At 41.6% G+C, this 24,763-nt stretch overlaps 1 protein-coding gene across 1 annotated transcript in view; it reads left to right on the top strand.

Moving 5' to 3' along the window:
• Window positions 1–24,763, top strand: part of XYLT1 (xylosyltransferase I) — a 153,638-nt gene that overhangs the window by 94,151 nt on the left and 34,724 nt on the right. Inside the window, exon 6 of the mRNA XM_014936205.1 lies at window positions 15,815–15,895. Within this exon, the coding sequence (XP_014791691.1) occupies window positions 15,815–15,895 (81 nt within the window). The remainder of the gene's footprint in view (window positions 1–15,814; window positions 15,896–24,763) is intronic.

Here is a 24,763-nt window from a genome sequence, read left to right as displayed (position 1 = left end):
TCTGCATGTGAATGAGCTGAAGGGCTGATTTGAATGAAATACTTTGCAGCAGAATTAAAGCTGCTTTGGAACAACAGATAATTTTTAAAAAGCATTTCTGTATCAATAAAATGCAGTAGTAACCCACTGTAGTTACAGAGCAAGGGTGGCATGAGTGTACTGTCCCAAGTGCCTCTTCCCATTACTCTGATGGAATGGAAGCTCGTTTTTCCCCAGAATGGCAGTGCAAGGTAAGAGCCAGCTGGCCAACAGCTGCCTTACTCCCTGGGATTTATGGGGAGCACTGATGGGAATACTGTATTTACTTGTACAGAGGCAGCCAACGTTGCCCTGTCTGCCTGCTGCTGTCACTCAGTGAAGTCCCTAAGACTTCGCCACATGCTGATGCTCCAACCCAGAGGCGCCAGGAGCTGTGGGATGGAGGAAGGTGGTTGCAGGACAGAGGTGGAAAGGCAAGGCTGAGATCTTCCAGTGCACTCCCTTACATGGGAGTTGCTTAAGAGGCTCCTTTGCCTTCCTTCCCTTCTGTAGGGAGCAGTCTATAAATGCTGCAGAGGAGGCCTGGCTCGGCTCCCATGTCTCTGTAGACCAAGAGAAATACCCATGTGTAGGTTCAGTGCTGCAAAGCTTGGGTGGATCAGGAGAGAGTAAGGGCCCTCTGTGTATGTTTTGTCCTTTGGGATGCATTGCAGAACGTGGCCCTTTCTCCCAAGATTTTTTTATATTTTTTTTATAGTCATGACTAATAACAATAGACAAAACTTTAGATCTTGAAATATTGTGGAAGCTTTGACCTGGTGATGCAGAAATTCAAGACCTGTGTTTCGCTGTGCAATCCCAGGTAGAATCAGTGGCTAGTTGGCTTTTACGGTTGCACCTTATTACAGTTGAATATTTCATTTCTGCTCATCAAGCCCAGCACTATTAGTCACAATGCATTTATACAATACTTCTGAATCTCTATATGCATAAATAGTGGTGCTGAATACTGTTGACTGTGTGTGTGACTGGGCTTCTGTAGTTCCAGGCTAAGCAGGGGATGAGGCCCTAAATGGTTCATCGTAGCACACATTCCACTCTGTTGCATACTGTTTAATTACATCCATCATTCAGCATTACTTGATGAACCAGCTGTAGGCAAAAGCATCCCTAACCTTTCATCAGGATAATTGTACTCTTTGCCACATTAGGAACTGGTTTGGGGCCAAGTATTTTCCAAATACAGTGTAGATCTCTGTTTAAAAGTTTGCTAACTTTGCCCCAAAGTAAGCGATCTTGCAACAATGCATTCCTGGGGCAACTGATGACTGAAAGGTATATAAATCCAAATTGGTTATTTGTGTTATATTTTGGCTTTAAATAATAGGAGCAGCCTTGGAGAATGTTTTAACACTGACTGATCATTGTGTGCTGAAGATGGGATGTGCCATGCTAGTCAGGTGCAAGGTAGCTTCCAGATGGTTTCCATGGCAAGGGCTTGCAGGAACCCTGGCTGTGCATGCTTTATGAGGGTTGATGTCGTTGCTAAACCTTCGCAAGGGTGGAATCGTGTAGGCACTGCAACTCTTCCTGCAGGGCTCAAGTCCTGTTGCTAGTGGCAGGTACAGAACTATAGCTGAAGGCTGGAGCACCCTGATCTTTATTCTGTATGTGAAACTGGAACATGTGGTGTGTCAAGAGCCTGTGTGACAAGAGATACCGGTGCTGGGTATCATCACAAAGTGCCTGGAGGACCTACAGGTTTGTGAACCATTGCAAGCCAGGAAGGGAGAGGCGGCCAGGATGTTGCTCCAGGTCACCTCCTATCCTTTTGGCAGCAGGGTCAGGAGATCAGCTGGTGACAGACTGCCTAATTTAAATTCACATGTCTTTTTTATAGTCTTTTCTTGAGTTGTTGAAGTGAACCACTGATTTTCTTCTGATCTCATGATTAAATTAGACTGTATTGGTTGCAGCACTGTTGAGCGCAGCAGTGAGTGGGAACACCAGGCTCCCAGTTGTCTTCTCGTCAGCCCATTATATCCTTTAATGGATATATATACATTCCATTTGTAGTTTTCTTGCTCAGCCCTCTCCAACATGTTTGTGCCCCTCATCCCAGTGCTGCATTCTTCACTGACTTACTCCAAAACAGTCACAATGAAGAGTAGGGCAGGTCATCTGCAGGCACAAATTGTCAAAATAAGATTATTGCTCAACCCAAATAAAGGCAATAAAATGTGACCTTCTGTTGTTAAAACCAATTAAGTTTCCTTCCATCAACTCTCAGTTCATTATCCCTTTCACCCCCCAGGCCCTGTTCTTCCATGTTTTCAGGCTTGGTGCAGAATTAATGTTAAATCCCATCAGTCTGACCCTGTTTTCCCTGTTTTGCCTTCTGGTCCTTTGAATTGATGCTCTCCGACAGGTTGATTCAGCAGCTCAGGGATCAAAGGGAGTGGCAGACCCACAAGGAGCTTCGGGAAGGGCCCCGTTTACTCTAATTGACTTTATTTTTAAATGAGGTTTGGGAAAGTGCCTCAGCAGTGGGGTCTCACCAGGAGGAGGAAGGGCTCTCAGCTGCATCCCTGGCACAGAGAACTCTGCTGATGGGGTCCCACCACTCATTGCTTGGGATAACTCCAGTTAGGAGATTGAAGCTCATTGTGGATGAGTGTTGCTTTTTCCTTGGAAATTGTGGGATGAAAAAAAAAAAAGCTTTCTTTACCCAGGTAATCTTTCCTGCTGCCTCAGAAGGACCATCTGCTCTCAGAGCAATGTTTGCCACTTTTTGTCTGGGTTTATGCTGCAAATTAAGCAGCAAGATGGCAAGACCCAATACTGATATCAAGTGACTAAGCTGTATGTTGTGGTCTCTCAGAAGGACCTTTCCTGCTCCCTTTTCCAGCAGTGGGATGGTTGTCTCAGATTTCCTGCTGCTTGCAAGCTTAGCATGAGCGCTTTCCATTTCTTTAATGATGTGAAGTGTTGGGGAGCCACTGTGTTGTGTGGCAGCAGGGAATGTGCCTGGTGAGCCTTGCAGAAGACGCTGGACCTTTGCATTTGGGAGCGTGGTGGGCTGGCTCCAGTGGCCAGCGAAGTGTGCGGGGAGGAGAGTTTTCACTTGAGTCCTGCGGTGAACCACTCTTTGGTGTTTTGCCAGGCGTGTGCTGATTTAGAAAGTGATATGGGGAAGATAGGTTTGAATGGCTCTCATTTCCTGATATGACAAATGGGTGAGGGTGGGGTGGTGGGGTGAATCACACACAGCCTGTGGGGAGCATATGGCCAGAGCAAGAGCAAGTTACGTTTCAGAAACTGAGAAATGACCAAAACTTAACAGTTAAGCTGGAAAAGTGGCGCCTTAACAACTGTGTTCAGAAAAGCAAAGTTTTCTCATGAGTCTTAAGTTGCAAGTCTTAAGTTGCAGCTGATTGAGGAACACACAGCCCACAGTGACGGTGGATCTGCTGGGTAAATCCATCCTGGACACACAGCCTGGCCGAGCCTGGTGAGATGTTCAGGAGGGAGGTGTGGTGCACACAGCTGCATTTCTTCACAAGTGCTGGAGGGTCTCCACTCCGGCCGGACAGCAGGATCACACCCCAGACTGACAGATGTCATGATCTCCAGGCAAAGCTCTGCAATGATGAGCAGGGTGGAGAAGGCAGTGGTGTTAATATTGCTTGTGACTGAGGGTTTTCTCACATAAAACATTCTCAAAGTCTCTTTCTTCCCTCTTTCTTGGAAGAAACTGAGCATTTTTTATTATAATTCCTCAACCTAATGAACAAATCATTTTTATTATTGATTTGTACAAATAAAATTTCAGATGGATGTGGGAATGTATAAATTAGATTAAGTGAATGGTTGCTTTACATCTATGCTCATATTTAATTTTCATTTCTCCTCTTCCATACAAAACTCTCAGTAATTTAATTTTGGAGATGGTGAAAAAAATGATGAATATAAAATATGCCATGTAAAATATACACAGTATAAACAAACAAAAAGATCCCACTGAGCCCAATATCTAGATTTTTTCTTTTAACCAAAGTCTCACTAATTTGAGTAATGGACTTGTTGATCATTTCTGCAGCTCACTCCACTTGCTTATTTAATCAGTGATTATTGTTTTCATCAAAATGGGGTGTATCGTGTAGGCAGATGAAGTTCTACATGAATATGCAGTGGCAGACAAGCACTGAGAAAACGCTAAGCAGGGAGCATCGTTCTGTACTAAATAAAATCCCAGTGCTTTGATAAACCTAAAAATCCATCATGTTTCGTTTTAATATTTAAATATCCTTGGGTATTAGCAGCTGTTTAGGCAAGTATTTCACTACATTATTTGGTTTTAGATACTTTCCAGCAAATATGTTAAGTGGGCTCAGTTCTTTGTGTGGCATAGGGTAGTCATGTCTGTCTTAACTCTTTGTAGTGCTGCTTCCTTAAAATTATACCCTAGCATCAACAGGAAGATGGCCTGGGTTTTGGTCCATTAAGAGTTTGTGCTTTAGCTTCTGAAATGTGGTAGTTTTCTATATCGATCTCTGTGTTGATGCAGTTCATTAGTAATGGAATGGCTCGTTACTGTAATATCAGGTAAAGGCAACTGTGAAAAGTAAGTTGTCTTGGCAAATACATTTCAGCAGCTGTTAGAAGTCATGTTGTAACTGGCAGCAATTACACTTTTTTGCTACTGTGACACATTAATGAATAGGCCTTATGGAAAAAAATGGTTGCTCGGGAGCTTTTCCTATGGAGAATTACCTACTATGAGGCACGTAAGCAAGGAAAAACAGAGCAGTTCTCAGAATGATAGGAAAACAGTGATAATTTTAGTCTATTAATGCCCTATCCACATATGCTAGCGCCATATCTTCAGAACCTAATCAGTGTGGCCTCTAAAATGGGAGACAACACAAAACTTTTGTTACTGTTTCCCATAGCCCATTTGAAGCACACAGAGCCAGGTTTATTTACACCAGCATAAACTGAGTGCACTGCACTGATTTTGGAGCATTACAAATATGAAAACAAAATGAAATGCAATCTTTTGTGTAGGGTGTTATCAGCTGAAAATAGGGTAGAAAAAACCCTTTTTTTTCATTGATTAAAGGAATTGCAAGAGGGAACTTGCCTCACTATTGAGGGTACTAAGAGTATTGGTTTTTTACAGAATAAAATAATGGTTAATTTGTGTACTGCTTTCTTCCAACATGCAGCAGATAGAAGAATGGGAAGAAAGTGCATTTACCAATGTTTTTGTCATTCTACGAGTTATTTTTTCTAGTGGAAGAAAACCCTTACTGTCATAGAAGTTGTTAAATAAGAATATGCCAAAAAGAGAGAAAATAAAACCTGAGACCTAGGTTTTTTCCTTGCATGATTAAAATTAAGTAAATAACGTAATTAAATTTAGACATTCTGGGCAAGAATCCTCTTTAAACATGCATCTCAGTGTAAATAGCAACGTGTCTTAAAGCTGTGTAGCTAACCTATCCACGTACACTGCTGCTTCCTGCTCACTGTCTGTCAAAATTATCTTTTACGTCAACACTCCATTCCCTGACAGGTAGAAATGTAAAATATGATAGACCTTTGACAGGACAATATTAAAATAGCCTTTCCCCACTGAACTTTCAGAGATAGTGTGTGTTCATTAGCGTTGCACTCTGCATTCAATCATTTCATACAGTCTTAATAGAAAAAGGTTAAAAACGTTCAGACTTGGACTCATTGATGTCATCCACCTAACTGGTGCAGTTTTATGAAAATCACAATTTTTTCCATTTATCCTAACCTCAGCTACCTTGGAAAGTTGCTGACTAAAGTGTTAATGGCAGCTATTAGTGGAAGGTCAGCTAAAGTGGCTAGGATCACTGGCCTCATTGTACTTTGTCTGAACCCATCTGACTGCGGGTGACAAGTTTCCCCATGAAGTTTTCCATTCGTGCAAGCTCACCTGCCCCTCCTTGCACTGGTGTTTTTCCCTTTGTACCATTCATTTGGGAAGAATTCATTTTGAACCAGAGCAAAAACTGTTGCTGGCTTGTCTTCTGAAAGTCTGCCGTGTGGCATGGAGAGTAAATAGGGACGTGAGCGAGTAATTGATGCTGCTGCTCGGAGGAGAGTTGAGCTGAGCTGTGGCGTTACTGCCGAGGATCCTGGCCCGGCTCTGGAGCGGCAGCTGAGCCCCTCTGTGGGCCCCCCTCCTTGGACCAGGCTCAGACACCTTCCATTCTACTGCTGGGGAATGTTGCATCCTCTCTGCAAAGGCAAAAGAGACCCAAAACACATATATGGCTTATCCCTTTCATGCCTGTTAGCCACAGCAGGGGTGATAATATTTAACCATTCACTCTACCAGGGAACCAAAATGAAAACAGAAGTTGTATGTTAGGCTGACACTCCAGGCAGACAGAGACTGAAGTGGGGAGCAGGCAAACCTGGCAGCTCTCTCTCTTAAAGAGCTTTTACAACAACTTCTCTTGTTCATTGTGCCGATGAACAGAAATTTCTGGTTGTGAACAACACGTAAATGCACCAATGCCAAAATGAAATTTGCTTACTCGAGACTGGCACCTCAGTTTAGGAGAGCCAACTCATGTTTGGGACTGAGATCATGCTGAGTAAGCATCAAAACTGTGTCAGTTATCCAAAAATGCTACACATTTTTGATTAGGCTGTGATTTAAAGTGTCTAGCCCCCACATTTCTGTATTTTCTCTTCACCAATCTGCTGTATTTTAATTTCCAAATACAAATAATGGGAGTGCTAGCAAAGCTTGATAAACGGTTTTTGCCAGCACTGATAAAAATGAGCTTCTTCCATACATGTGCTTCAATTAAACTGACATCTCTTGTGAATGTAGTTGGAAAGGAGTTTTGCTTTACTACAATATATACCTTTAACATGGTTTCTAGCCCTTATCTAAGTTAGACACACGTCTCTGCCTTTACTTAAAAATATTTGTTGGAAATATGCAATTATAGGCCTTTTTAGCAAAGGCTATCTGTCAGGCACTCAAGCTCTGGGCTAGCAAGATGGGAAAAAAATATACTATTGGTGATGTGCTGATCATTCATAAACTTAAGAAGAGAAATAAATAGAAGATTGTTTAACAGATCAGGGTGAAACTTTTCCTTCATTTCTAGCAAAATGCCTCTGAGTTGAATGTATCAAGATCAGGTTATTTAGGGAGAAATTCATCCCTCATTAAACTGATTTTCTTTGCTTATTTTCATGTGTACCAGTTTCTGTGCAGTTGCACATTTGGAAGGAGCTTCAGAAGCTTTTTGTTATTCAAGTGTTTTTTTTAGTGAATTCATTGTTGATAGGCATACATATACTCTAGGTTTAATGATTGCATAAAATTAGATTTATGAAAGAAAAACTACTTTAAATAATGCATTTCAGAATTTTACTGTAAAATACATAGGTTGCTTTAAAATTGGGGAAAAAAGAGCTGCATATGACATGGTATTACAGGATAGTGTTTTTCTTATTTCTTTACTTTTTATCACAGCAGTAGGGATGCTCAGAAAATGTCATTGTCACAGACAAAGGGGTTCCTAACATCAGTTCAAAGGTACCCGGTGAGTTGTGTGCTATACCAGTGGGAGCGATGGAGAAACTGAGGTACAACTGGATTGAGCTCCTTGGAAAAGGCTCCTTAATAAGTGTACTTGTGCTCTTAAGAGATCTAAGATTAGGTAAAGGACAGCTCTCAGCTCTTAACCTTGTGTGTAATCATTCCACAGGCTCCTTCCTGACACACAGACATGTAGACCTTTACCCATAAAGTAATTTATGAGAATATAGTGTGAACGTCACATCATTTCAGAAGAACTACATTGTGCTCCAGTTAAGCACATGCTATTAAATGTTTTACCAGATTAGAGACACGGTGATTGTCCTATAGTATAGTGTGTTTGATAAGATCCCGGACAGTTTGAATGCTTGTGTTGAAATTGCACTATATATATATTAAATGCTTGTGTTGAAATTGGGTAGATTACTTTATCCCTAGCAAGTAGCTAAAGAAAGCAAAAGCAACAAGTTAAAAGTTTTAATGAGTGCACATGGTGAGTATTTTGTTATCATAAAAGCTGTAGGGTTTATTAGCTGATACAGGGCTGGATTTTTTCGTTAGCCAAAGGCATTTCAGGGTTTCATGGGATATAGCTGGAAAATATTCCAAACAAATGAATATTCTATTTTAAAAGAATAATGAGATGTTGAGGGTTTTTATAAACTCCAAAGTTTGCTAAACCAATATCTCTAATTAGATGAAGAAACTCTCTATAGAGGCTTTGCATCAACGGCTGTGCACATAGCGAATGTTTTAAGCATTTACATATCAAATACTGCTGGCAGCGTTTTGGCTGCAGTCCAGAGCTGTAGATAGTTTTAATCACATTTGTTCATTAATCCTTGGTGGAATTCTCTTATATGGTCTCTTTAGGATTTTCATTTAAGCATGTGCTGCTGCTTGTCAGCGGTGGGCTTATTTATTTATTTTATGAATGCCATCTGAAGCATTGAATTTATAGAAAATAGGTTGTGGAGTGGCTCAGGAAGCAGACAACGGAGTATATTCTTTTTTTCTCAGTAGATCTCCTTTGTACCCAAGCATTTATGTACTCTCACTACGAAGAGGTTTATTCAGCAGTGTGACATTTAAAGAAGACTTTCACTCTTTTGTGACTCTCTTAGTTCTTTTCTTTTCCATAGGAAGCAGACAATGGTTGAATGGGAAGCAGTAATTGAAAGTACAGCAAAGATGATTGTATTGCTAATAAAATGTCTTGAGAGTCATACAACGCTGGCAGAGCTGCACTGAGTGTAGCTGCATCCCGTGTGATGACTGATCAGTGCCTGGAGCATCAAAATGCAGAAAGCTAATGCTTTGAAATACACGGATGCGACTTCCCAGCCCAGATGGCAGCGCTGTCGCTGGAGCAGAACTCCAATCTCTCAAGTACTCGAGCGAGCTGAGCTGCGAAGGCAATAGTTTTCTTCCATTATCTTGATCCTGTGTTAAACCTGACTTGAAAGACAAAGCAAACCAGTTAAGACAACACTTGTAAAAGCAGAGGTGTTAACAGTCACCTCAAGCCATCCACGTGTAGTTGGCCTCTGAAATCGTATCTGTCCTTCTCATTTTTATGGTACATTTTACGAATGACTGCTGTTATGGGAATCAGCTTCTCTGAGAAATGCCTGCCATGGTCATATTTGTTCTGTGATAGGTAGCAAGGGCTAAATATAGCCTTCCCCTTTCTGTGCATTTTTAAATGGCAGAGTCTTTTTTTTCTGCTACAGCCAGAGTCAGGCTCCTTTGAGTCTCCCCTTGCACTAAATTGACTTTGGGGAGAGAGGAGGAGTTGGGAGCATTGAAGAGAGGGTCAGGCTGCAGATCCAGGGTATGAAAGCTGAACCCTTCAATGAGAGGGTTTTCTTCTGTATTGTTGCGCTGCATTTGTCTGGTTGATCATCTTGCTATAAGTGTTTCCTTCAGGAAGAGGTCTTGCAGGCTTTTGCTTTTTTCTCCTGAATCATTCCACTGTGGTGTCCTTTTATTAGGTTACCCGTGCATGCCGTGCACACATACCCACACGTGGGCTAGCTGGCATGGTGGAAAGGCCAGCATGGATCAGGGTCCCGTGGTAGAGAAGGAAGATCCCATCCAGCTTTACTGCAAAGTGCTGCCATGTCCCCAGCAGATGCAGGAGTGAAGCTTTCCAAGTGCACTGGACACTATACGCGTGTAGGTGGGAATTTGCAATGATCCTTCTGAGGAAGATCTTTGATATTCTGAAGAAGTCTCCTGGGTTGCTCTCCGTCCTCCCCACCTCCTCTGCACCTGGTGGTGATGCAGGGCTGCTGGCGGCTGCAGAAGCTGGGGGGCTGCTCTGGACACATAAGAGGGAGGGCAGGGTAGCCTCAGGCTAGGAATAGTCAGAGAAGGAACTCTCCTTCTGCCACTGGAGTCTTGGCAACAATGGCATGTCCTAATACTTCACAATAATGTGTTAAGTAAGATTAAATTAATCATTTATTGGAATCAATTAGTTTAATCATAATTATTAGAATTTATTGAAAAGAAGGTAGCAAAATCGAAGGCACTCAGCTCCTCCACTCCCAGGCTTTGTGTGCACCTTTGCATGTTTAACCATGGAGTAACATCATCCTTAACTCTGAGTAGATTAGTTTGCTCCATAATTCCAGTTTTCTTCTCTGAAGTCTTTTTCTTCTCTTGGGACCTTCTAGAAATAGTTTCTTGGCAAAGAGCTGCCGGGGTTGCTGTACATCTGAGCTCTGTAGGGCTGTGCCATTGCACAGTCACAGTGATCCTGGGTAAGGAGACTCTGGAGAGGAGTCAGGCAGGTCTGGGTGGAAATATCAAAGCTTTGGGTACTGAGAGAACTTGTAACAGTTTTGATTTACCTCTTCTGACTATATGTTTGTCTTCATCATCCTTACTTCAGAGACCCTTCATTGCTGCTTCGAACCACATTAACCTCCTTGCCCTATTCTCCCAAATGCTTTCCCCTTTATGTTTGTTACTCTGCTTTTTGGCCTGTTCAGCTGCTTTTCTGATACTTCCCTACCTTTCCAGCACCCCACACCATGGCGGAACTACTGCTAGTTGGGCAGCTTGTAGAAGCTCCAATCCTGCTGTTGCCTGTCATCTCAGTAATGTCACATGGTTAATGGAGCAATTACTTACTGTGACCAAGTACTGTGAAGTGTCACAACCTAGGCACACTTAGATTTCTTTTGCAGGGAGTGTATCAGTTGGCAGGGTAATGAAAAGTTCCTTTTGTCCCATGTATGTAGCAATAAAAAAGGTATTGTTATTTTTTTTAACCTGTCATATTAGAAAATGCGTGAGAAAAATACTCTTCCACACATTAAGACTAAAACAGGAACAAAAGCACAAAAGGCAAATATTATATTCAAATCATATTAGTGCCTGGGGAGAGAAGCTGCTAAGAGGCCAAGATACTGTTGCTTCCAGTAGGTTTTGCCCTTCACTTCTGGAGAAGTGTGCAACCAGGACTGAGCACAAATTGGTTTAAACAACTTTAAAGCCACATTTTAATTATTTTGCTCCACCTTTTCATATTCCAACATTGTAATTTACAAGTAACCACATTTGTGATTAAAGTGAGTTACAGCTGCCTGGAAGGGGTAGCAGAATCCACTTCTCAGTGCTGATCCTTGCATGTAAGAGCAGGCATACAGGAAAAAAAGAAGAAAAGAAAATAATGCCAGAAAAAAATGCTTAAAAATGGAATTTAGTCTGGGTTCAGTTTAGCAGCTGTCCCTAGCCCACGTCTCTGCATGTATTTCAGGGTAAGTTCATGACAATTGGGACAACATGGGGTATTCTTGGTGAATGAAGTGCTGTGAATGACCTGGCAAGAGCCAGTGCAGTAAAAGCTCTTCCTGGGCACTGCTAATGAAGCAGGGCTGAAGAGAATGAAGTTGCCTAGAGAAGCCTAAAGCCCAGAGAGACCACAGGAGAGATTCCATAGATTTACTCAAACCTTGCACCAGTAACAGAAGAATTCTCCAGTATGAGAGCTGCTTTCCAAGCAGAAATACTGTATATATTCATAACATCTGAAACCATTTATTTAGCCTTCCCTTTCTGATAGATCAGAAATTAAGTAACTAGGAGACAGAGAGATGATCTGTACTTGGCATGCAGATGCACTGCAGCCCCTAGCACTTTTCACGGAGTCTGAAACAAGCATGTCCAAAATACCCCTCTGGAGTGGGACACCAGGCTCTGACCACCCAGGGGCAGTACCAGAAAGGCAGAGTCCAACCCCAGAATCCAACACAGCAGTTGCTCTTTCCTTCATCTGGTTCCTACACAGACTCAAACTATCTTGTTTCTATACCTGTGTGCTGCCAAAAGTTTCTGACCTTTTGATCTATCTTAGCCATATCGTTATGCAATTGTATAAGTATTGACTTATGAATAGTCCTATTGAAGTGACTGCTATTCCTGACATCCTTCAAGTTGCCCATGCGTTAAAGTACCTTGCTGAATCGAGGACATTTAGATTAGCCTTCGCTGTCTTCCAAAAGTAACAATCGCTTGTTTTCTTTTTCTCAGATTCTCCAAAGACTATCTTAATCTATTTTCACAGCTGTAAACTAAGGGGATCTCTGCTCATTGCTTGGATTAGTCACCAGAACTCAGAGGGTTTGCTTAAAACCAGCAAGCCCAGCACTGCCTTTGGTTCTCAGCAGTGTTGGGCTGTGGTTGTACGCAGGGACACACTCGTGCCACTTCCTGAGCAGACCTGCCAGCGTGTTCAGACAATGCAAACACAAAGTCAGTGTTTGTCTTTCCAGTTTTCCATTTCAGTTCCCAGTGTATACACTATATTCTGAAATTATTGCAATGCTCAGCATGTGCGTGTGCTTACTGAGCACCAGGTTAGCCTGTTTATGCCCTGGGACACCTCAGTTCCAGACCAGGGGCTGCTCATGAGAAAACACTGGTAGCAGGCCTTGCTTTGCTTTGGAAATATCTTCTGAGTTCCCTTCTTGCTATAGGACTCCCCTTTCTCTTCCTTAGACCTCTAACTCTAATCTTGCCCCTAACCCAGGGCTGAGCCCCAGCCCAGAGGCTCAGCCATATCCCCAGGTTCAGTGCCGAGGGTTGAGTCACCAGCAGCCCCAGAGCTGCTTGTGCAGCGTGTGGAGCCCCCCACCTGCCCGGCCGAGTGCTCTCATCCTTTGAGCCCAACCCTGAGGGACACTGGGCTGAGATGTGCTGAGTGGCATCTCAGCAGGCAGGCACCGTGCACTGCCCCTGCTACTTTCCTCCACGCTTGCTGTAGGAGGGGAGCAGCAGGACCTTGTTGAGTTGACGTCAGTAAAGTTGTGATGGAGATGGACCCCTCCGTCCCAGCTGGCCCTTGCCTAACACCAGATCTACATCAATGAAATCAAAACCGCTTTGTTTCCCCATCAGTCTTCTTCACTTGTCACCGTCTCATGAAAGCCCTCCCACACACACAGGCTTTCTCCACACTTTGAGTTCACTGGAGGATTATTTCTCTCTGCCTGCTGCACACCTGAAAACTGCACATTTTCTCTCAGCCTCTCTCCTCTCACATCACCCTCCCTGGCTAATGGCACAGGTAACCAGCTGATTAATCCTTCTCCCTGGTGCCTCGCCCTCTGAGTGATTTTAATAATAAAAGGAAATAAAAGTCATAGCTGTGTGGATGCATCAGTTCCAGCCTCACACACCAACTGTGGAAAGACTCTTTCCTCAATCAGTATTCATGCTGTGTTGCACTAGGGAAGCTGATAGGAATTTAATATGTATATTAGTGAGTTTTAATCAGTAGCACGAACTAATCTCCCTATCCCCATGACTTTTTTATTTCCTTCTTAGGAAGGAAATACTAGAAGGATGTTGCACTTGTTACTTTCTGTTATACCTTGATGGTTAATAAAAGATTTTGTGCCAGATGTATGCTCAGTGAATTATCCCTGAAATTTGTGGAGCTGAAGCAGAATTTAATTTGGCAGTGTGGAGTTGATGTTACTCCCAGTGATGTCTTCAGCTGAAAACCTCAGCTTTCCATTGCCTTATTTAGAGGAAAAAAAATGGGCCCATATCTTTAGTATTTCTCAGAAGGAGTGCCAGAGGCACTGTAAATAGCTGCTGCCAGAGGCACTGCCGTGGTGTAGAGACTCTGCCGCTGCTGTACATAAAGAAGTGTGGTAGCAATCTGTGCTGGAGGCATTTAGGAAATATACCCCTGAAGGCAAAGTTTTCTGAAAGGTGGGGAGGATTTTAACAGCTGCATTAGCATCTATGGCATGTTCAATACCTTTGATTTTCTTTTTAATGTCATGTGGTGGAATAATTCGGAGGTGATGTGCAGCATCCTCATGAAATTGGGGCCAGAAGAAGCAGTTTGAATGAAAGCTTAATAGAAATTCAGTGTGCTTCCATGCTGAGCACAGAATTGGTTGACCGCATAAATCTAAATGTCAAATAACTCGAAAGTTTTACCAAATGGAAATGTGATGTTTTATTTCCATATTGTCAACAGATGGAAAGAAGCATACTTAACTGACAGAGTAAAATTCGAAGTTCTTTTTTTTAAAAAAAAATAAATAATTAAAAGTAGGACCAAGATGACACCAATGTTTTCAAGAGGTGGGAATTTTGAGAGCTAAAAATCACATGGGTATTTTATGAGTATTGTCTAAAAAGTGAGAAGCATTGAAAAGTTTACATGGCAGCCCCAAGTCCAAATACACTTGGTAGAGCACTGCTAAATAGCAAAATATAGGTTGATAAGCAATCTAGAAATGATGATGTTTTATTGAGTGGAGTGGATTGTTACTTCAGTTGATTTGATTTTTATCCTGTAAGGAAATTAAAGCTCAAGCACTTCCAAACTTGGTTATATTTCTAAAGATCATCTTTGCGTGCCAGTTTTTGCCTAGAAACTCACCCGAAGATGTCAGCCATTGAAACCATTTCATGTGGAAGCATTGCTAAGTAAATTCACTAAATGCCTATTCATCCCAGTAAGATGGGGAATCACTGGAGCAGCAAATGTGAAAATCTGCACAGCTTACTATACAGAAAGCAGTTTTCTGAGGTTGCTAAATTGAGATGCAGAGTCTGACCCTGGGAGGTATTACAACTCACATGAGTGAGCATAGAAGGAGGGTCTCAGGCTCCTACAGCCTGATCGTTCAGGCTGGTTGATGGGCAGATACTTCATTTGGTCCAGATAAAATCAATGGTTAACATGTTCTTTATTCATCAGTTCAATAATGAAATGCTACCTGTGATGACAGAAGCATTTGGTTTTATGAGGTATGAAGATAGTTTACTAGGCTGATAGCATTTCCAAGTTGTTGCAGCCTGACCGCAGAAGTTAAACGCGTTTTGTACAAGACTCTAGTTTAACTTGGGTTCCTATGGCTTATAATAATGAGATGTTTTCAAGATTCGGTACTATTGGCAACTGTTTTATCTTAGTTTTTCTGCCATAAACTCCATTACAGATCATTGCTTAAATGGTGTTGTACCTATAATGCTGTGGTTTTGGATGCAACACAGTAGATGAAGATCCTTTTAACATGATTTATTCAATTTTCCTAAGTATGCTGACCTACATAAATAGAGAGCTTTTTTTGCTCCATTGTTAAAGAAATAACAGACCACAAAAGCTGCCAAGCGTAAATACATTCTTGGACATGTTAGCTGAAATTTTGGAAATACTGGTGTCAGATTGCCAGTCATACTAATTGGAATTAACCTTCTAAATTCCTGTGTTCCTATTAATTATATTGGGATTTTGACATCCAAATTCTCTTGCTTTGTGCATTCCAACCTTGGCCTCTTCTCTATTACAAGGATGAAAACAAATAAAATGCCAATAGATACTTAACCAAATTCCCTAGGAAAGATCTAGCAAAGTATGTAAAATGGGACTATCAATGCAGCCATCTCACAGCTGGATTTTCATACCTAAGAAGTGCTGAGCAGTATTACTTAATACAAACTCTGTTACAATGCTTAAAACATCTGTCAAGAGTTGATAAGAAATTCGTTATGATGTAATAAAGCTATGCTGCTTTCCAAGTACCCTTTCCTGAGTAGAGGGAGGCAGTGAAGTTTACCAGCAGGATGGAAGTTTTTTCAGCAGCTGCCTCCTTCAAAGAGTCCATGGATGGTCCCCAAATGAGAACAATAAGGATATAAATTACTCTAGACATAGTGATTTTCACAGTGTAATTTGTGCATCTTTTGTTCTTTCCCTTGCAGGACAAATGACCAGCTAGTAGCATTCCTGTCCAGATATCGTGATATGAACTTCTTGAAATCACATGGGAGAGACAACGCAAGGTAAGCTGGCCCTTTTCTCAGCTTATTTTAACTATGACACGGAGAGTTTTTGCGTAGTGATGGCTTTCCAGCGTTATCTGAGTGAAGAAATCCCTGGTCTGGGAAAGGGAAGCACACGAGGAGGAAACCCTCTCCAGAGGATAGTTGTTTATTGGTCCGGAATGTTTCTTCACTGGAGTTGGATTGCAAAGATGCTTTTGTGGGGAGGGAGATACTAAGCAGACTGATGCTTGCTCCCTCCCTGGGGCTTGGCACAGATCGATGTTTTGGGAGCTAAGCAGTAATTGCCCTGCAAAACAGCACTTCCTTGCCCTAGTTGGCCCCAGCCATGCTGGTAACCGAGTCCTGCGCTAGCTGGGGTCGGCAGCAAAGCCTTGGGCAAGCAGAGTATCTCTACAAGGTGTGGAAGCCTTTACCAGGCTGCACATGCTAGTGAGGGTGACGATGGTGGCTGCAAGGTTATGATGACCAACTACAGTTTTGAAGTCCTTGGGTCAACGTCCCTCTTCATCTGCCATGCATAGGTCTCAGAGAAGAGAGAACCATGTGTGTGTTTCCCACAATGCATGAGTAGTAGTCACAGCTTTGTGGTTTGATGGAGCAGCAGTGACCAAACACCATGTTTCCAAAGATTTGAACAACCTGTGCAGGTAGAAGATCTTTCCCATCTGATTGCAGTGGTCATCTTTTTCTCTTTATTGATAGTTTTGCTTTTCCTCTTTATTGCTAGTTTCGTACTGTAATAGCAGCCTTGCAACAGTTCCAGCAACTCCATATGCTGATTCACAGTGGCTTTGCACCTAAAAATATTATTTTATTCTCCCAGGGTCACAAGGTCATCTCTTTATTCTGTAAAATGTCAAGCATACCGTAAGGCTGGGCTCAGATAGTGTACATAGAAAATGTGACACATCGAGTCATGTGTTCAGCTCAGCGGGTGAATAGAATAACACACAGGGTTCTCTCACTTTCTGGCTGCTCTTGTCACTAGATTTATCAATTCTGTCATGTTCCTGTTTAAATGAAGTCCTCACGAGCATTCATCTTGTGCATGCAGAAATTCTATAGCAAGTAGTAAAAAATAATGCTGTGAGGAATAATATTTAAGTCCGAGTGAACAGTTTTCTCAGGAGAGTCTCTGGTTTGGGAAATGCAGAGTGTCAGAGTGATTGGCAGGCTCTGCTCCAGCTGGCAATAGTGATCGACAGCAGAGTTAAAGCAGAAAAGGGAAAAGAAATGGCCAGGGAAAAGCAGTTGGTCTCTTATGCCTTTTTGCTCCTCTGGTGCACCTGATTCTTCTGAAGTTCCCTGAGCTGGCTAAGGAAAATAACTAATGAATTAGGACATGCCTGCATCAAGCTGGTTCGAACATGCCAACCTCAGCTGGGTTAGAACAATTTAGATCAATTAAACACACTAATCTGGTATTAATTTAATAATAAAGTGAGCTAATGTGCCACTTGTCCTCCCCTCACAGTAATAACAACCCATTTATTAGTTCAGTGGTTCCCTTTGACTGTATAAACAATTAAATACCTTTTAGCCTATTGCAACGTGTTGCCGGTTTTTTTTTTTTTTTTTTCCTGGATGTCTACCATAAATTCTCTGTGCAATAGGGAATATCATGTGGGACACGAGTGCAGTTTTATCATCCCTGTCTGCCGAGGTTGTGTAGTCCCTGAGTCCCATAAGCATTCTCTCTGCTGACCACTGGATGAATGGATCCTTTCACATTGCCCCTTGGCAGCTCCCCAGAATTTCTGTCCTGGAGATACAGTGGCCCCCCTTCTCCTCCATAGCCCAGAGAACTGTAGAGACAGGGCTCAAGCCAGCAGCTGCAGAAGTCTCTGGGTAATATTGGCATTTGGTAAAAATTCATTACATTTGTGTCTAAAGCTGATCAAAAAGCAGTTAGCCTTCTGTTTGCGTTGCGGGTAAATTTCCAGCTCTACATCCACCTGTTGAGAGAGAAATTGTATCTAATGTGAAGATCTCTAGCCTGATCTTTCAGATTTAGTGTTTCAGTAACTCAGTCTTCTCTAAACCAGTAAATGTACCATCTGCTCTGCCCATTTGACACACAGTTTCCCATTGACTTTCATTTTATGCCCAAGGTGTGTAAGATGTGATCATGCTGGTGAGGTTTATCCCTGTAGTTAGAATGATGGAATCCTCTGGGCTGAAACACCTTGTATAAGCAGAGGCAGGTGAGACGAGACTGAAGCCCATCTAAGCTGTCATCCCATGTCCTGCTCCCTCTACAGCCCATGTGCCCGGAAAAGCAGAGAAGAGGCGGGTAGTGGTGCTTCCTTACGATATTTTCTCAGCCTCCTGTGACCTTTGCTTGGGGAATTTCCACAGCCAAAGTTGGTGACTTGCTCATTTAAGGGTAACGGATGATTATTTTTTTCTATTCATTTTTCCAGTTACTTTTTTAAATTTTGCCATTTACTTTGCCTTGTCATAGCCCTGTGGAAAAGAAATATCCCATGGGGGCAATGGTATGGCCAAGAGCTTAGTAAAGTCTAGAAGAGACACAACAGGATTGGCAATACATATTTATATATATTTTTTTTTGTTAACAAAAAACCCAAAAGGACGGCTTTTGGAAAGGATTTAGGACACAGGCCAGTCTCCAAATTATTGGGCAATAGGAGAAAACTCCCTTGGGACATCCTATCTCAAAACAGACTGGAACAGGATTTTTTATTCAAAATGGCTAGTTGAAGCGATGTTAAGGGAGAGGACACTGGACTAGACTGACTGCCACCCCATGTACAATAGGAATTTTGCTGTTCCAAGGTGTTTTTCTCAAAATAAATGAACTAATAGTACAATAGCTTAGCACTTAAATATCACTGAAAGCAATGTATAACCCTTGCTGCTTATTTTTATTTTAATTTGTGGATGAATAATGGCTCCTAAACAATAAGCTTTTCAACTGTCTAAGTCTGCTTTGTAAACAACTGGAAACTTTGAATTTTAAGTCATCACAATCTTTGGATCATACAACGGAGAGAGAAAAATTAGAAGTGCCATCTTAAAACTGAAATGCTTATACAGCTCAATTACAATGTACTTTGTATTCAAGCCATGTTCACAATCAGTACATGTTTTACTGCCAAATAAGGAGAGAAACCAGGCTTCCTTTTATAGAGTGAAGTTTTCTTTTAGTTATGCCAAAGTCATTAAAAAGTGCATCGCTCTGATTTTCCTTCAGTGGCTTCAGAAAAGGGAACGGACGTGAAAATGGCTCCTTTACTCAGCTGGTGAAGCATGATTTTCTTAGAGAGCTGGATGTATGAAATGAAATTGCGTACACTGGCTGGAGTCGTTACATAGTACTTAGTGGGCAACACATTTTCTACTCTTTTCAGTGTCTTAGACTATTAAAAGGAAAAGAATAACCTGATAGTTGTGTAAGCTATTACAGTTTGGAATACCCGGAAGATTTGGGTTTTTGGCAGAAGCAGCATCTGGCTATTGTATTATGAAATATAAAGACAGTCAAATGTGACATCTACAATGACAGGCAGGAAAAAGGCTTTTCTTTTTTTTATAGAAACCTTGTGACCGTAGTCATTTGGGAAACAGTGTAAGTATGCTATGAAGGCTGGATGCTCTTGCATCTTAGAGGAATCTGGAGCTCATAGGCAGAATACAGACAGCTAAAGAAAAGGCCATTAGAAGTTTGTTACGTATCTGGGTTCTTATCTTGTCCTGTTTTTTTTTCCTACTCATTAATGCTATTCTTTGCAGTTGTGTTGTCCCCATTCTGGCTTCTTGGTTCCAGATACTTTTGGAGGTGTTGCTGAATGGCTTTTAGAAGCATCGCAAGCCAATCCCGGTTCTCAAGAGGCTGGAGAGACCTTAACTTCTGAAGGGCCAGAGCACATTCCCAAGGTCTCCACCTCTTTCAGCCCAGTTCTGCTGATGCGTATCAGTTTCATCACCTTTTCATATGTGCCTTTTTCCCACTGTGGCACGTGCTTGGCATTCTGTACACTGGGTTGATGGTATTTTGTTGGTAAGTTAGAAAAGGGATCATGCACTAAATGCTATTGTGTATTGCTGCATTGATGAATTGCCCAGTAAGTACCCAAATACTGGGAAAAAAAATTGATATATTATCCCTGCTGTTGGATTAGTTAGACCACTCAGCTCCCGGCAGCACTTTCCTTGCCATTCATGTGAAATATTTGGTGGTTCATTTGGCTCGAGTTTCCCTCAGCCGTACTTTTTTTCTTATTTTTTTTTAAACACTTCAGTATCTGAAGCACACAGACTAGGAAGATCTATTTTTTGCTTGTAAGTAGTTCAGTCCAACAGTTGCATGTGAACTGTAGCGACTGAAATAGCAACATGCATCTTCTATGCAAATAGGCTGCACTTTAAAATTTTAGACGTTACAGCTAACTTTCCAATGTTCCTTGTTGCTTTATGTGAAGCATTAGGGGAGCCATAAAGCCTTTTCTCCTTCAGCTTGACAATATGCCTTCTTGTAGGGCTTTTATTTCTGCTCGGTTTTTGAAAACAATGTTAGGTTGTCAATGCAAAGCAAAACAAAAATACATTGAAGATGATAAGAAGATGGAGTAAGAACAGCCATATAGGACAAAACAGGATGCCTTTTGGTCTTGGTAGGGTATACAAGCGAGATCATCCACCAGTTCAGGAAGGTGCAATAAGTGAGAGGGTTTGAAGTAGCCATAATTTATGGGCCGGGACAGGAATTACAAAGGAGGTGAAAATTGAGGTACTGGTTAAGTAATGAGAATCTGATTGTTCTCTAAGAACACTGGGCTGCACACTTCATTTTCAGTGGTATAAATAGAAACATTTGTGTCCTTTCATCCAAGATCCTGCAGCATTATAAAATAATTATGGCAGAAGACACCCTTTTAAGTTGGATAGATATTGTTGGCTCAGGTTTACCCACAGGTCAATAACCTGATTTGGTAGCTTGAAAATTTGTATAGAAGTGACTCGTACTCGCCCTCAGTCACTTGGAAGGTTTGAATCCCCATTTCCTTTTTTTCTTTAATCATTGAATATGCAGATCCTGACATTCAAGCACAGTAGAAACACCCGGTGAGATGCTGATGTGGTGGACACCCGGGTGTCCTCTGCACTTGCATGTGGGCACTGCCCCAGCTGTGATCTGCTGGCCATGGTGGAAGCTGTAAGGTGTGCTGTAGCTGCTCCAGCAGCAACATGTAGATAAGATGGCCTCAAGCTCAGGCACTCAGGCACAGCCACATTCCCAGGTAGGAGACTGCTTGATCCTGTGGGTGTTGGGAAGAAGAGGAGGTGAGGGGACAAGAAATCTTCTAGGGAAGACATTTATTGGAAACAAACAGATGGCAAAATGTCAGCTTTCATATCATTGAGTCTGTCTGTGGTGAATTCATGCTACATCTCTGCACGCTATCATTTGCAGTTTTCACCCTGTTTTACTTATTTTATATAAAAAGAAACAAAACCATTTGAGTTGTGATCATGAGAGGAAGCCATTACATTTTTGTCCTTGTACAAACTGTTCCAGTGTTTCTTAAAAGATATTGTAAGTGAAGTGTGGTGGAAAAAAACCCACAGGAAAGTCTTTGAAAGTCCCTCTTGAGTCTTGTACTCACAAGGGACTGTGTGGAACTGTTGTCAAAACAAGGCAATTGCTAGTAGAGTCATTACTGCAAAAAATAGACTCTGCAAGTTTCCTACACTAAAAACAATTTTAGTGGGGTTTCTTAATTTTTGGGACATTGGAAGAGTTTGCTCCCTGACCTGCATCATTAAAATATTGAGAAGCATTAAGGCTTTTTAAGACTTCCTCTGAAAGACACATTTCCAGAAGATGGAAAGTAAGAATTTTCCAAACTAGTGGAAGTTAATGCTTTGGAAAAAGTGGACAAGAGGAAAGAATCATGAGGAATTTCCTCTAAAGATAATGCAGAGATATGATACGACTAAAGCATTAAATTGATACACTGAGAAAATTACATATGAAGGAAGCAGAAAGAAATTATGTAGAGTATGGGGCATCTATTGCAAAGCTTGAGAAATCTAATTATATCTATATAGAGATGGAATAATGACCAGATAAAATGTTTGTATTCATCAGCTTCCAGTGGTATCTTGTGTGGAACACCCTAAATGCCATGGACATTTGGTTCCCATAAAGATGTCACTGATCGAGAAGGGCCATGTTTAACATAATATTTCAAGGTAGACGTGTAACTTGAAAGAGACAGTCAAAATACTGTACAACTTTTGCTACACTGTAAATGATCTAAACTTTATATTGTCCAACATTTGTGGCAGCAGACCAGTTGTTTGCCCCAGATTTACTTGCACGCTGAACTAAAACTGTTTAAGCACACATTGGAAATAATTGTGGTAATGTGGACCGTCAGCAAATCCTTCAGTAGAGCTGCTTGGTCTCATGATGACTTGCAGCCCAGCTCCAAAAGACGCAAAGAAATGGCAGGAGCAAATATCACTAACTGCATCTCTCAGTGCTGGCGTATTTTCCATGTCACCTGTGTTTCCTGCTCTGAATGCAGTCCCAGTGCTGTCCTCGCCGAGGGGCAGCTGGTGACCCCACGGGGCAGGGTTGGCCACCCCTACATGTACACACCCGCCACGCTCTGCTGCTCCATCAGGTCTGGTGCCCTCCTCTCTTGTAGGGCATATAGAGAGATGAATGACGAACACTCATCATATTTTAAAAGTAAGATTTACCTATGTTCCTTGTTAATTTCTGAGCATTTAGCACAGTGGGCAGAGGTAATAAAAGCATTTCAATTTGTGTGCTTACTTATGGGTTTGGCTTTTGCCTGCAAAATAAGCCAAATCTGGCTATAGCAAATCCAGTCAAGAGAGAAATTCTTTATGATACTGTTGATGTTTGTTTGTCATTGGCATTGAAGCTTAGGGAATTATTAGAATAGTATTGTGTTTATAATATTTTCTTCAGAGTAAGGAAATTAAAGATAAGAATTCTGCAATTCTGCTTTTGACTTCATAACATTTGCGTTCAGGATGCTGCAGTTTAAACACATTGGAAAGCAGGTTACAGTTTTATTTCTCCCTCTCTTTTCCTCCATCATTTTTATCTATACTGAGAGAGGTTTTTTTAGCCTTTTGAAACAGCAGGAGGTGTGCATTCTGCACTTTGTGCATGCTGCCTGTCATATCAGGAGGAAGTCTTCCTCATCTTGACAGACTAAGTAGGTGCTATTTCTTGTTGACATTGTTCCCCTTTTCAAGCTTCAACCCCATTGCGGGGGGGGGCAGCCCTCGAGGTTTTCGACATGACAAAGAGAGGTCTTGGTAAACATACTGCAAGACCATGTCTTTAGAAAAACAGTTGTTTATCTGGTACAGTATAGACATTGTGCTTAAATAGTCAATTGTTAATTATTTCAGATTTTTCAAATAATGTGTAACCCTTCATAGAATAGAGGATACTGATGGATATGGAGTAAAGTCAGGGTTGTGTCACAGCCAACTGGAAATTCATCGCAAACTCAGTGGAAGACAGGATTGCTGGCCGGCAGCAGGCAGGGAATGAAACTGCTCTGTGCAGGTTTGGGTTTTATGAACTTGCTTATTACAAAGAATTATTCAGTGACTGGTTTATGGAGATGTATTGTAGCCTAGAGATTGCTCACAAATTACTTGTTGCAACTGTTACACTCAGGATTGTCAAATTACTGTTCTGTGCTTTCTACTTGGTCACCTAAATTGCCAGTTATTTTTTTATGCTTCCCGACTGATTGACTCCAGTAAGTGTTTCCAAGGTGGCTTTGCAAACACTGCTGGCAAGAGCCTCTCATATTTCTCAGCCATAAAAATATTTACTTGACTTCTCCCACCAAAATTGGCTGACTTCTTCAAATTTTTGTCTAAATGGAGTTAAAAGAGGAGAAGATGGAGTCAAAGCAATGTGCAGAGTTTGTCCACATACATTAATGAGAATGTGAACATGGTGCTAGTAGAGCTCCAAGCTCTGCAGATCCATGCTTTGACATTGACATTTGACTTGTGCTGGACTGTTTCACTGATGTATCATTACCCTTTATTTGTAGTTCTTATCCTTGTGTAGTGAGTAATGACGATGGGAGGTGCACCTGGTTAACAGTGAGATGTCAATAGGAAGCAAGAGGCCAGAAAGAGGAAACAGTTAGGAAGAATCCTTTTCACCTTAAAAAAATATATTCTTTCCAGACAAAAACCTTTTAGTGGCGAAGTTACTGATAAGTAGCGCCTATCAATCTGATAGCCTCTGATGCTTAAGAAAGTTTTATTCATTCATAGACTGTGTAAAACAGAAAACAGTGAAAACTCTCTCTTACATACTGCGAAAGTATGAGCATTCAGGAGCGGGGGGCTCTCAGAGTTGCTGTGGTGTGCACTGTCACTTGGAGAAAGATATCCAAAAGGGGGAAGTTTGATTGGGATATTTTTTCTGATATTAAGTAACTGTATAACAGTATTTGTTAGTAGTTAAAACTAAGAAGAAACATAAAAAGAGCTGAGCTATGTGTTTATATATGTGTTGCAGGAGTATGCACTAAACATCTTACAAATCCTTTGTGTTATACAATTCTAGAGTCTCATCTGAAATACATTTATAAATATTTAAATACACTATGAAGTAAGAGGAGTTCCCTTAGCTGGATTGCAACCATGAGCTGCCTGCAAGTTAACTATCTATACTCGGTGTGACAGACCATGTGCTGCAGGCAGTAGGGTTTTTTAACAAAGTATAAAAATAACCATCAGAACAGTGTGAAGCCTGAGGCTGCATCCACGCGTAGTCAGGGTGCAAACGGCACCTTTCACGCATGTAGGTGCCTGGTTGCTGAG

Source organism: Calidris pugnax, unplaced genomic scaffold (assembly GCF_001431845.1).
Source record: "Calidris pugnax isolate Ruff unplaced genomic scaffold, ASM143184v1 scaffold17, whole genome shotgun sequence".
NCBI lineage: Eukaryota > Metazoa > Chordata > Aves > Charadriiformes > Scolopacidae > Calidris > Calidris pugnax.
This window is presented reverse-complemented; position numbering and strand designations above follow the sequence as displayed.